Source organism: Sturnira hondurensis, unplaced genomic scaffold (assembly GCF_014824575.4).
Source record: "Sturnira hondurensis isolate 20B ecotype Veracruz unplaced genomic scaffold, ASM1482457v3 Scaffold0016284, whole genome shotgun sequence".
In the NCBI taxonomy this organism is placed as follows: Eukaryota; Metazoa; Chordata; class Mammalia; order Chiroptera; family Phyllostomidae; genus Sturnira; species Sturnira hondurensis.
The window spans coordinates 4,602,679-4,616,538 of NW_028088915.1; the positions used below are offsets into that span (position 1 = coordinate 4,602,679).

Here is a 13,860-nt window from a genome sequence, read left to right on the forward strand (position 1 = left end):
ACATCGAGAAACTGATGCAAACGTTTTTGCAGTAACTGTGATTAAGTAAAAGTATGCTTTTCAATACTTGTAAGGAATAGGGTGGCCAGAGATGCACCTCCCTGCAACACATCGGAAGATGCAAAGCCTTTTCCCAAACTCGTGGCCAAATGAGGATTTGTTTCCGAAAGCTGAGGAATGAGGTTTTCCCACTGTTTTTAAATAGTGACTTGCTTACTTAGCACATCATTTAGCTAGATGAAACCACAAGTATTGCTAAGCCCAGAATCCACCCAAAATGAGAGTGCCAAAGTACTTTAAGTACAGGTGCAAAGAGACCAAACTTCTGCGCTATGATCATTACGATGCTATCATTAATGCAATCTGATAAAAGAAGGCAATCATTTTTCTTAAAAACATCATTTGAATTTTATCTTTGCTGGAACACTAGGGAGGAGGGTAGCAGCTGACCTGACCATATAATCTTCCCTAACCTGCTGACTAATCCATTTTGATGGAAGAGGTGATATTGGGTTTCTGAAGTTAACCAGGTTTACCACCAGTAAATGGAGGTCCCAGGTGCAATGATGTTTCAGTTAATAAAAATATTAAGAGAAATTAATTCTTAATGTAGAAAAGTCACTATTTGCACCCTGGCTGGTATGGCTCAGTGGACTGAGCACGGGCCTGTGAAGCAAAGGGTCACTGGTTCGATTTCCAGTCAGGGCACATGCCTGGGTTGACGGCCAGGTCCCCAGTGGGGAACACATGAAAGGCAACCACACACACTCTTCCACTCTTTCTCCTTCCCTTCCCCTCTCTCTAAAAATAAATAAATGAAATATTAAAAAAAGAAAAGTCGCTATTTGCAAAGCCTTGGGTTAAATATGTCCTAAAGTACCAGGGAAGCTTTCTTTTCTTTCTGTCTTTCTTTTTTCTCCAGAGGGAAACAAATAAGAAAGAGCTATTGTCATTCAGGTCCCTCTTTTGGTCCTAAGAGAAAACAGTTGGATTCACTCTATGGGGCGGTTCAGTCCTGAAAGCATCAGATTTGATTCCCCAGACTCCTTGGAACCGCAAGTTCACATCCCAGAGGGGTTGGGCTCAACCCTTCCTCCTTCCTAGGCAATAAATAGCATGGAAACCAGGTTATCTATGTGGCCAACTTTCAGGAAAGACCTTGAAAACAGAGCCGGGGTGGACCTGGGTGATCACGTGATGCTTTCCATTACAGTGGGGGGAGGGGAGACTGCAGGGTGGCTGAACCCACAGGGGCCAGCCGGCAGGCAACTAAACGCCATGCTGATGCCAGGAGATACTTCAACTGAGTTTTTAATAGAAGTCCATTTAGAAGCCTGCGATAGACAGCTGAGGGAGCCGGCTCCGCTTACCCTTGTGTAAAGCACTGGCGGCTCCATCAGATTAGGTGGGAGAAGGGTAGGGAGTTCGGAATGTTTACTTTCATGTTCACTACTCGGCGGCATTTCTACAGCGCCTCAATATCTCAGCACCATATTTTGTATTCCTGATTAGTGGGTTGGCTTAGGTACAACACGATTAATGTTTCTTTCTTTCTTTCTTTCTTTTTTCTTTTTTTCCCCTTTTTTTGGCTCAGAGAGCTGGTGCCCTCACCTGAGTCTAAACAATCAAGTTACTGAAATTCTAGCACACTTTTTAAACCTTGTGCCGCTTCTTTACATAAGATGCACTGTTTCCACTCGCCTTTACACACACTATTTGTCCAGTGTCTGACACTCCTCCATAACCAGATTTTCTAATAAGAAAAATGAGACAATCAGACAATTCAGCGAAGACCAGCCAGTGGCTGTGTTAAGGTTTGTTTTAGCGGCAGGCTGTCATCATACCCGCATCTTTAAAAAGCGATAGCCATTTAATGTGACTTTTGCGTCTATCAGCAGCATAATTTTAAAATTATACATGGATAGATGTAAATATAAAGTGTTGTGAACTGCATATAGTAATTGCGTGGTATATTTTTGTAGACAAATGCTTCAAATGAGTCTATCTACACAAACTTCGATTTGCTTTTTCGGAGACAAAGTAGGCAACTCTCTGAGGACAACACTAACCAGTTGCTTTGGAAAGGAGGTGAATAACCTCTTATGGCAGAAATACCATCTTCTGAGTTGGGTCAGGATTTCCGCTGCATTAAATTGCTGTATTGTCTGTGACTACAAACTGAAACAGGGCTAGCTTGGTTTTGGTAGGCTGGTAATTTGAAACCCGCAAATAGGGCTTGGTATTTTGTAATCAATAAGCAGGCCTTCTCTGTTGTTTTTAGTGATTTGAAACAAAGTTCAGTGACAATGCTTTGTACGTAAAAACATTTGAAAAAAATACCCAGCCATCCAAGAAATAAAGTAGATGTTCAAAGGGCTTAGATTACCTCTCAGAGGCTAGCAACCTCATGGGAGCAGTTCAAATGTCCATAGATTCAGAGTATGTATATCCTATGTTCATATTAATGGTGTAGAAGTTTTCACTAAAATCTTATACAGACCACTGACAACTGATATTTTGTACACAGGTTCAGATTCCTGGATACATCAAATATGTACTTAATGAAAAATTGTGAGTTGAAGCTGAAAACGTCAAACCCTGTCCACTTGCCTTCTTCCATTTGATTGACAATGAAGTGATGGAAATGCTTCTACGCTGTCTTATCCTTTTGTAATTAGAGACACACCTGAGCAGGAGGCGTCAGTCAGTGCACTCTTTCCGGCAGCCGCTGTGCTTTCCCGGCAGCCCCGGCGCCGCGGCAGAACGGCCTTCTGTGAGCTCCCTGAAAATCTGCGCCTGCAAGGCGTCGCCCAGCTGAAAAGGGCGGCTCCAGTGCCAACTGTTTGTGTCCTATTATTTTTACAAATAATATTAAGCCTATTCTTTCTTATTTTAAACCCAATCGACACTTTAAAAATGTGAGGGCAAGACATTTGATCGGGTTGCACTCACACAACACACATAGCCCTTCACCTATGGATTTGACCTCAGAACAGACATTGAATAGATGTCACCTTTGAAACAGAATGTATTTATTTGTAACTTCTTAAATCTCAAACACAGAATGCTAGAGTCAAAAGAGCATGGAGGTCTCATGCGACCTCTGTTTCAAAACAAAAGGGCCGAGCCTCTGACAGAATCAAGGCATCTAGTTCGTTAGGAAGTGTGCTTATTACACTGCCCTCTCACGCAGTCCTTCCTGGCCATGTAGAGGGATAGGATGTGAAGCAGTGAAGTAGCAAGGAACAGCCACATCGGTGGATATTCTAGACCACACTGTGCAATGTGGCGGCTACTAGCCACCTGTGGTTATTTAAATTTCAATTAGTTAAAATTAAATGAAATTAAAAACCCAATTTCTTAGTTGCAGTGGCCACATTTCAAGTGCTCTATTGCCCATGTGGCCGTGGCTACTGTATTGGAGGGTGAAGAATTTATATAGACCTTTTCCATTATCACTGAGCGTTCTGGCGAACAGCCTGATGAGACCTGAGATTGAGCGCAGTGACGACAGAACAGTGTATGGAACAGATTCCTAAAGGCACCGGAAAATGGGTCCAGAGGCACCTCCTCCACTAGGGGGTGCTCTAACAACTAGTGCATCCCACAGCTGGACGGAATTTGGAACGTTTTGAAAGAGCTCTCATTTTAAGTGTAAGGTGGGTTTCTCCACTTTATCTGACACACTGACTGCACCAGAGCTTGCGGCTGGTCAAGAACAGATGGCAACCATGGACCTGATGAGTGTAGGTGAAACTGAACTATGGCTTATCCTCTGTGATTTACTATTCTGTTCCCTTCTCTGAGCTTGGTTAGCGTAATAATCAGAAAATGTCAATGCCAGCCAAGTGGATTGCATTTTGAGTTGCTATATATTAACACTGATTATACAGTCCCGCTGGTGGATGCACTTAGGTCTGGGAGAGCGGCATAGTTCTCCCTCTACTCTCACTTCTGCTTACCACAGAGACAGGTGTACATCTGAGCTGGGTGTCCACCCCGGAGAAAAGCGCTGGGAGGAAGCCTCTCTCCTGGTGACCTCCTATGTCCAATATCAAGTTATTTGATAAGAAAACTGCCTAGTTAATGTGCTGTCCAGCTTTTCAAGCCTTGATTGTGATATCAAGATTACTGTTTTGATGGGGTGCTGAGACCCAGAATCTGAGGATCACAGGAAATCCAGAATTCACAGAGCACTGAAAAATTATTGAAAAGGCAAGTTAACAAATATTAATGGATTAACTCAAAAAAAGAGAAGCTACAATAGATACTGTAGCTACCATTCTTTGAGCTCTTACCATGTGTTAAATACTTTACATGTGATTTAATTCAATTTTCACAACTATCCAAGCAGATGTTCTTGTTCTCCTTTAACAGAGAAGGGAATTGAGACTTAAGTGAAATGATTTATTCAAGTTCATTTAGAAGTGGAGCAACAACAACGCCAGGATTCAAATTCAGGTTCTGACAAAAGTATAAAATTAAAAAAGACAGAGGGAAAAAAGCGTGCTCTTTGCTATTATAATGTTACCTAGGTTCCTTAAGGTCCAGATAAAGACCCGAATGCAGTTTGTAAAGCAAACATGTGAGGTAGAGAGCACCAATTTAATGCCCATGGCTCATCAAAACCCTGCAAGGCCTTCCACTGGGGTATAGGTCTTGCCACTTGGACTTCATTTCTGAAATTTGGTAAGCCAAAACTTTTCTTACTGAATTTCAAACAATATGTGATTTGAAGCATACTTGCTAGAAATGCACCTGAAGGGACAGCATCCTTATGAACCAGCTAGGGGAGCGGACGACATTACACAGGAGGCAGTATGCCTGCCTGAAGATGTTGAAATTCAAATTTTTACAGCTCCGTGCTACACTTTCCCCAAAGCAAAACAAAATTAAAAAGCTAATCAACCTCACCTGAGAGCCTAATTTCGTTTGGGCCTTTGGATGGAGAATGATATTTTAGAGGATGTCCGTTGAGATTCTAGAAGGTGGCAACCTTGCTGGGGAGCTCTGGCGGCAGGTGGCCTCACTAGTCTTTAAAGTTTTTTTAAAAAGGTGTTTTTCCTTATATATTTTTAAAACTATGCAGGTGTTTGTTGATTTTTGCCCCACCTTACCTTACTTTGTTGGTGAAAATTCACTTTATTGTTCAAGTAAACATTTGGCATGACAGAATTTCATTTTATTTTTATTTTTAACATTTTTTAAAAGATTTTATTTATTTATCTTTAGAGGGGAAGGGAAGGAGAGAGGGAGAGAAATATCAATGTATGGTTGCCTCTCATGCATCTGCTGCCGGGAACTGGGAACCGGGAACTGGCCTGCAACCCAGGCATGTGCCCTGACTGGGAATCGAAATGCGATCATGTGGTTCGCAGGCCTGCGCTCAATCCACTGAGCTACACCAGCCAGGGCAGAATTTCATTTTAGATATTTTATTTATTTATTTTTAGAGATAGGGGAAAGGTAGGAGAAAGAGAGGGAGAAAAACAGTGTGTGGTTGCCTCTTGTGGCCCCCCTTAGGGGCCTGGCCTGCAACCAGGGCATGTGCCCTGACTGGGAATTGAATTGGCTGGCACTCGATCCACTGAGCCACATCAGCCAGGGCTGGCGTGACAGGATTTAAAAATATTTTTTTCAACCTCCAAAATTTTTTTAATAACAAAGTAGGACCTGGGGTTAGTTTTTGCAGACTAACTTTTGTTAGTCTGGCCCGTTGGCCTCTTGCGTGCTGGAACTTCCAGCCCTTGGAGCCCAGGCAGGTAGGGTTCGATGTGGCTGTGAGGAGTTCCTGGGGCCTTGCTGAAGTGCTTGTGCACCTCTGGGCCTTCGAGAGGACCAGAAAGCAAGCCCATGGGGGAGTCCAGGGCCAGCCGGTGAAGGTGAGGATCTTGCTCCCGGCTTCAGGGATGCTGCTCCAGGTGCAGGTGCTCACGAAGTGCACACTCCTTCAGTTTGGGCACCTCCCGGACACGCACTTCATCCGTTACAGTCGGTCCCTACAACCACCGCAGTTTTGCCCTTTCTCCAGAAAGCTTCATCTTTGGGATTATGGGGAAAGGGACAGAGGTGGCAGGTTGTGCGATTTAGGAACCTCTTCAACACCACCTGATTAAAGGTAGAGTCAGCTCGTCCAGTCAGAAACCTGTGCGGCTTGGCCAACAACAGCCGTAGGTTGAATCCGGGCTCTTGGGCTCTTTTCCCTGAACCTTCATTTTGTTTTTTCGTTGTTTTTTTTTTGAACTTTTCATTGTTGTAATGGATGTCCACTCCCATGATGGTGCCTAATGCTATGCTCCATCAGGTCCGGGAAAGATTTACAAAAATTTGATTTACATGTATTGCATCAGAAATACATTTATTTCCATAGATTATTTCTTCTCTCTCTAGAGAGGACCAATCCTTTGTCTTACTCAGTTTCAAACACAGTAATTTTTCCTGTGAAGGTTATAATTTGGTCAACATTTCTTTTCAACTATGATTTTTTTAAATTGTAGAGGATAATGAGCACAAAATAGCTAAATCTTACATACACAGTTTTCACAAAGTTATACAGTGGTGTCTGTATAACCACTTCCCAGGTGGAGAAGGAAGACATAACCTGTATTCCAGAAGCAGCCCCAGCTTGCTCATGTCTTCCCATCCAAACTCCCCACTCTCCCCACGGAGGAAGCTGCCATCTTTATTTTTACTAGAATCTTTCCTTGCTTTCTCACCCTTGAAGGTCTCCCTAAACATAGAGCATATTTTCCTCTTTTTGGGCCTTATGTACAAGTACTCACGCTACCAATATCCTTATGTCGACATTCTAGGTTGATTTGCAACATTTTCTGGTAGGATGTTCCTTCATCTCATTGACCTAAAATTTAAAATTGCTGAGAAGTCACCATCTTTCCATGAACGTCTCACCTGCATCCACTTTTGAGGTGCACAAGTTGCTGGTGTAACCAGCTGTCCCAGCACTCTGCCACACGAGGGACATGCTTCGTTTCGTCTTCGCACCCCTGCAAGGGCGATGGGCCTTGCTGAGAGTGATGACCAATGAGGATTTTTTTGGAGAAATACATGGACGTGGCTCAATGCATGGCATTCTGGGCCTATTATTTATTTCTGGGCATGTTATAAATAGCTATGTCAAGATTAATAGTTCGAAGGAAAGATGAGGAATTGGTTAATTAGGAATCTACTTACACAGAATCCACTTTCTAAAAGCTAGCAAAAAAAAAAAAGTTTAACCAGCAATCCAAACAATACATGAGAAGGAATCATGAAAATATAACCTGATAATAACTTTAGACAATTTGAACTCTCTGGTACGTCTATAGTTTAAATGAGTTAACAAGAAGCAGAGCATTTTCTTTGAACCATTCCACTTGGCAACAGTTAATTCAGTATAGACAGTAACACTGACTTTCTTCAGGTTGGTGGTTTTGCTTGACGGTCCATTCTAAACATTTCATGAAGTTGAAAACAAGACCCCTCCCCAACAAAACCCCACAAAACTTCAAAAGGTTAACAAAATACCGACCAGGTTACAAGGATATAGTCAAGATTATTTCTTCGAGCAAAGCACCTAAAATACGCTTCTGTTCCGAAAACTGAACACTTTAAATCTTGTGGAGTGCGTGTGTGCGTATATATTTTCCCAACGTGTCACCTCTGCTGGTTCCTAGGATAATGTAACCACCCGCTAAGCTTTTAACTATTTCGTTGTAAATATACATTTCAAAGTGTAAATCTGTATCAACATTAAACCCACTTGCACGCTGAGGTGGACACATAGGGAAAGAACAGGTATGAAAGGTGCTTAAGGTTCAATGAAGCACATTTTAACACACCGTGTACCGTAAAAGCAGCAGCCACACCATAGAGGAAGAGGAGTGACCAGCAGACCTCAGACGCAGACTACCAGAAAAACCGCAGGTGGATCTAGTACATCTTGCTATTTCCATGAAGCCCAGCAAATGCCAGATACACAAACCAGTGTTTAAACCTGTTTTACAAACTAAAAACTGAGTTGTCCAGGATAAAAAAGGCAACTGGCAGTTGTTTTAATAATGCAGATGAAAACTAAATGTTAGGTTTAAACAACATTAAGAATAAGTTGTTCTGCCCTGGCTGGTGTGGCTCAGTGGATTGAGCTCGGGCCTGCGAACCACACGATCGCGGTTCGATTCCCAGTCAGGGCACATGCCTGGGTTGCAGGCCAGTTCCCAGCAGAGGACTGACGAGAGGCAACCATACATTGATATTTCTATCCCTCTCTCCTTCCCTTCCCCTCTAAAGATAAATAAATAAATAAATCTTAAAAAAAAAAGAATAAGTTGTTCTGTTGCCCATCTAGATAATCTAATTTCTAGTGTCAGCCACTGGCCTGCACCCATGGATTAATCATTACTCTGTACCGCCTAGGCTATAACTGACGCAAGATTATCAAATAAATTGTTTCCTCACAGAGAGATTGGCCTATTGTGGAAAGAGGCATTATTCATAACATTATCTATTTCATTCCTCCGTCAGGGCAACTCATCTACTTTTAGACTTGAAGTTCTGAAGAAGCTGCCACGATCTAGAGATTGGCCATGGAACTACTTGTACTGAAAAGCTAGCCAGCATGCCTTCAGTGAACTTCATTCATCAGCATCCACACAGGCGAGGTTTCCATATCTCAGGGTACATTTTATACTTTAATTTGGCTAGTAGGTCTTTGTTTAATTGTCCTATTGAAAGAAGAACAAAGGCAGTGTAGGCAATCTGGGAGAGTAATGCACTGTATTTTATCTCTGAAAAAAAGCTGGACAGAGCCAGAATGCTCTGATATCCTCTGATTTTCCGAGGGACATTTGGAACCACAAATGGCCTGGAGGATAAAGATCCTCACTGTACTTCACTGCAGACACCTTCAGAAGAGAGACACCGTGTCAGTCATAGAAATTACGTTTGCCAGCTACACAGGGCTCTGAAGGCAGATTATTGCACCAGAAGAGTTTCTGTTTCTGGGAGGGAGGGCATCTGTTTCTTAAGTGCTACCTCTTCCAATAAAATCACCAGGCAGGCCAGTTTTTTCCCTATGTCCCTTTATAAAGTACCGATGCTGAGGTCAGGCGATAGTGCTGGTGTAAGTGAAAACAGTCCTCTGGTTCACTGACAACCGGATGGCTTCTACTGCTCCGAAGGGAAATACTTTCTAGTCCTTTGCATAGAAGTTTCTCAGTCACAGTAGTTCCTCAAATTCCTGCTGCTCAGTGATTTCCTCCTCTCTCAAAAGTCAAAACCCATTTTCTTCTTCTTTTTTTAAAAAATTTTATTTATTATTTATTTTTAGAGAGGGGAAGGGAGGGAGAAAGAGTGGGAGAGAAACATCGATGTGTGTTTGCCTCTTATGTGCCCCCTACAGGGGACCTGGCCCGCAACCCAGGCATGCGCACTGAGTGGGAATCAAACCTGCGACCCTTTCTTTGGCAGGCTGGCACTCACTTCACTGAGCCACACCAGCCAGAGCAAAACTTAATTTCTTCTTATTGCTTGGGTCTCCTGACGTCTTTCTCCCGATGAAGTCATCTTTGTCAGTGTCTCTCTCCCCTAATCTAATACCAGCCTTTTCTTTGCGGTTTTGTCTTTGTTAAGGAAAGGGAATCCTGTCCATTCTCTGTTGGGTCTGTGGCATTGGTAAGCTACTCTTTGTTCTTCAGTATTACTCTGTGGAGGATGATTATGCCCAACTTTCCCACTTTGGTTTGTAACACAAGTGTTTTATTTTCATGTTTCTTTTTGCAGTTTCTTGAACTTCCTTTGGTTGGAGCACGGACAGCCATCCAGCAAAGACTGAGACCACCAGTCCCTTTCACACAGGCCACTGAACAGTCAGAAGATGGTAGCAACTCTGGTCTCTAGTGACCTGGACTGGATTCAACTCACTGACCTAGAGGTGAAAGGCTCTGTATTCCATTACTAATCCCTTGAGCTATCCAGCCCCCTGAAAATGATTCTTTGGTTTTATTATTGCAAAGGCCATTTATAGAATCACGAACTGGATTTAGGAAAGCAACCATGAAATAGCAAGGGACAAACTGATTGAAATTCCTTCAGTGTCGTAAGGGCTGAAGCCTCTCTGTAGGATTGGGTGCAAAGTTAACTGCAGGCACCTCCTGTCCTATTTCAGGAGCGTGACGGGCTTGCTTAAACGTGGCAACTTTAGGTCCACTGACCATGCCTCAAGGAACTAAATCCTAAATAAAGAAAATGGAAAAGCAAACTATGAAATAGCCAATAATCTTTATTTTGTACTTCCCACCCCCCTTCGCTCTCCAAAAAACACTAATGGGTATATTTATGCATGTGAAAATATTGTATAAAGTATTTAGAATGATCTCAAATTAATGAAACAAAAAACACGTATCTCAACACAGATGCTTTCTTTGTAGGGATAGAAAAATTTGGCTTCTAGAACAAGCACGGCAACGAAATACTGTACTCTTTAAAGGGCTATTCCATTTCTACCGATTTGCAATTTAACATTCAAGGCAGAAAACCTCATTTCTCTAACCACATAATAGGTCTTAAAATGTGACTAATTCATACACTAATATCAATTTACTTGGCATTAAAAATCACAATTTCTATTAATATATTTGTATTAGGCTTGAAGCCTACGCTCCAGCACTGAAGGTATCTATTACACTGGCCCAAACTAGGGTTACTTCAAAATCAAGTAAAAGTCCACATCTATTCCAAAGTCGCTAAAATATGCTAATAAAATTAAATTTGATCTTTCACATTAAAAATAAAATATTTGGTTTATCTTTCAGACATCTATAACATATAATAAATAGTGGGCAGTATAGCAATATAATAAAGTTTTGTGATACCCTGAAATTTGACGAGATTTCTTTAAAAATTCATAATAGTCTTCATTTCAGCCTTAAACCACAAAATTAACGGACAGGTTTGCAGAAATAAAACAGTATGAACACAAAATGCTACAGGATATGTTCTTTTGTCTTTGTTTTTTTTTTTACTTTTGGGGAATCTACATGTCCTTTAGTAAAAGTAGTCAAAAAATTTACAGAAACAAAACAGAGAACAAATCAATTTCAAACCACAAACTCAGATCTGAACTGCCGTGTTTCCCTCCGAACTGCGAGGGCCCTCCCCTGGCCACACTCCGGGCGCGGGGCACAGTGCAAGGCAGACGGCGACCTCCAACCGTGGCTCTGCTTTCTAGCCTTCTTTGCTGACGTGCAGCGGTAGGTACAGACATGGCTGAAATCACAGCGGATTTCAGAGAAAGCCAGAATTAAACACGATAAAAATTTTAAAAATAACTACTTCATAAATATTTATTATTTACATGAGGGGAGACCTTCTAGTCTGAAGAGTTTTTATACAGGTGGATGACATGTAAGCAGTGACAGGAACACCAGCAGTTTCAAGAAGGGCAAAGTTCAAATGCAACACAAACAGAATGCCAGTTAACAAGACAACTTGCACGAAAGCAAACAGGACATGATAGAAACCTTTTTCTTAAAAAATATAAGATATTTCACAAAAGCCTGGAACATTTTACATGTTAATACTAAAAACTGGGTGGGGAGGAGAAGCTTCTTATATTTTCATCATAAAAATATTTACTGATACTCCAACTGGAGTTTTCAATTCTGTTATTATGATTATCTTACTCTAGAGGGAAAGAGGTTGAAAACTGTATACAGCCTATTGATAACATCCTTAAATTATAGTCAAGGTGGTTCACACATCATCTTCTCATCTAACACTTTCATGAAAAGGCCCTGGAGAGAATAAAGAAAATCAAAAGGGAAGATTCTGGTCTTTTTATTAATACTTGTCACTGGTAATAGAAAAATGGAGGCCGGGCAGTCCTCAGGCCACACCTGTACTTGAGTTTTCTCCGATCACACCACCCTGCGGCCACAGGCCAGTCTGTTCCAGAAGGGAAGTATCCAGAGTGGATGGTCTAGTCCCCTCATCCTCAGTCTCCCCAGATCCCTCACCCATAGGAACCTGGCGGTAGATGGGACGGCCGGACTGCACGACTCCCCTCTGAGTCAGCAGGAAAGGAGCCCCGAGGCCAGGCCACTAGTCCGCGCTGCAGGGGGCGTCAATGTGCTCGGTGTTTCCTCTTTTTGTGCTTCTTATCCTTCTTCTTATTGGCACACTTAGGACAGAACCACTGCATTTCTTCTGGTGGAGCAGCCATGATTCCAACACAGGGCCTACAGGTCAAGAAAAAAGGTTTAAGACAAGACACACACACACACACACACACGCACACACGCACACACACACCCACTTTTTCTTTCCTTGTTTTTAGATACTTTTAAGTAATTAAAGAAAAATTTAAGTCTATGGTATACTCACCCGAAATCCAAGCCAAATGGCTCTCATTTATGTAGCACTATTGTTGGGCAAGCAGATGATTATATTACATAATGCCCCTTTTATAGCCCCTAGTAGAGAAATTAATTAGCTCATTTATCCTTTCAGCCAGGACTAGTATAATTCTTCTGAGCAATGGCTTTGTTTTTATCTTACAGCTATCACATATCATGTGACTCAGTGGACTTCTATCTTTTTTATCTGATATTTTAAAGATAAAATGAGACTATTTGCATAAATTTGGTAGCATTTCTTCAGTAGTGGGGAGCAGTTGAAGAGACATAAAAAACAGATAAGCTGTCTCTTGTCTCTTTATTTCTGCAGCTGATGACATGTTTACAAAGGGGTGATCTCAACGTTACTGTCAAGCTCGGCAGCTTTTACTAGAAAGAAAGGAAAGGGTAGCTCCTTTCTTTGCCATTAGAAGGATGTGCAAATTAAGCAAAATACTCTGAGTTTAGGCTGAATCACAACAGTCCAGACTCCTGATTTTTAAAATTCATATTAATTATATTCTCACTGATTTTACCCTATACACGATTCTCAGGACAGCAATGGAACGCGAGACAACCCAAGATGCCCGAAGTCGCCGATCTGTTCTGCAGGCTGTCTGTCTCCACCCAGCGAGCAGCCCGCACCGCCAGGACCACGTGGGAGCACTCACCAGTGGTACCAGTCATCACAGTCATCACAGCCAATCATGGGGCTCCCGTCATCAGGCTTGTTGCACCCAGGACAGATCCAGATCTGATTCCCCCACTCATCTCGGATCTGAGGTTTTTAAATGGGGGCGGTGGAGCGGGGGCAAAAACAGAATGGGGAAAAAAGACAAAAAGAGGGCAAGATAAGAGTGACTGCTTTATACTGTGAACCTAATAAACCAACAAATTAAACTAAAGAAAAATACAGTGGTTAACAATTTATTAAAACCAGGATCACGGTCATCACTATTCTGAGGTACATGAAAAACAATAGCCACTGAGTGCGCAGTGATAAGACATTTCTAATGAATATTTGAAGTTCTTTTGTGTAGTCATATACAAAGCATTTTAAAACAATTTCTGGGAAAAATGTGATGTATAGCCACCATTACCTAAAAAAATTGTAAACACAGAAGTTCTTAATAATGAGGGTCTTTGTGGCAGTAACAGCCGATGGTCCTGACCACTGTGGCTCAACCACACGGCGGGTCCTCGGTCACAGTCCCAGGCGTGGAATTAATACATACGGCCAATGTGCATGCATCACCTTATTACTCATTAGCCAAACNACAATTTCTGGGAAAAATGTGATGTATAGCCACCATTACCTAAAAAAATTGTAAACACAGAAGTTCTTAATAATGAGGGTCTTTGTGGCAGTAACAGCCGATGGTCCTGACCACTGTGGCTCAACCACACGTCGGGTCCTCGGTCACAGTCCCAGGCGTGGAATTAATACATACGGCCAATGTGCATGCATCAC

The 13,860-nt window shown here is 42.1% G+C and overlaps 1 protein-coding gene, 1 long non-coding RNA gene and 1 pseudogene across 2 annotated transcripts in view; 1 reads left to right on the plus strand and 2 right to left on the minus strand.

The window, feature by feature from the left end:
- Positions 1–2,700: 2,700 nt before the first annotated feature.
- LOC119000792 (60S ribosomal protein L18-like) lies at positions 2,701–6,276 on the minus strand (annotated as a pseudogene).
- Positions 6,277–9,462: 3,186 nt separating this feature from the next.
- LOC119000825 (uncharacterized) lies at positions 9,463–10,420 on the plus strand. Its single transcript, XR_005069415.1, has 2 exons — positions 9,463–9,669; positions 9,778–10,420. It is a non-coding gene; the product is annotated as an uncharacterized LOC119000825 (long non-coding RNA).
- A 1,396-nt stretch (positions 10,421–11,816) lies between these two features.
- The window catches only part of TAF3 (TATA-box binding protein associated factor 3), a 172,025-nt gene continuing 169,981 nt past the window's right edge, over positions 11,817–13,860 (minus strand). Inside the window, exons 6-7 of the mRNA XM_037065962.1 lie at positions 13,061–13,167; positions 11,817–12,233 (exon numbers count right to left, since the gene is read on the minus strand). Coding sequence (XP_036921857.1) covers positions 12,119–12,233; positions 13,061–13,167 — 222 coding nt within the window. The 3' untranslated portion in view covers positions 11,817–12,118. The remainder of the gene's footprint in view (positions 12,234–13,060; positions 13,168–13,860) is intronic.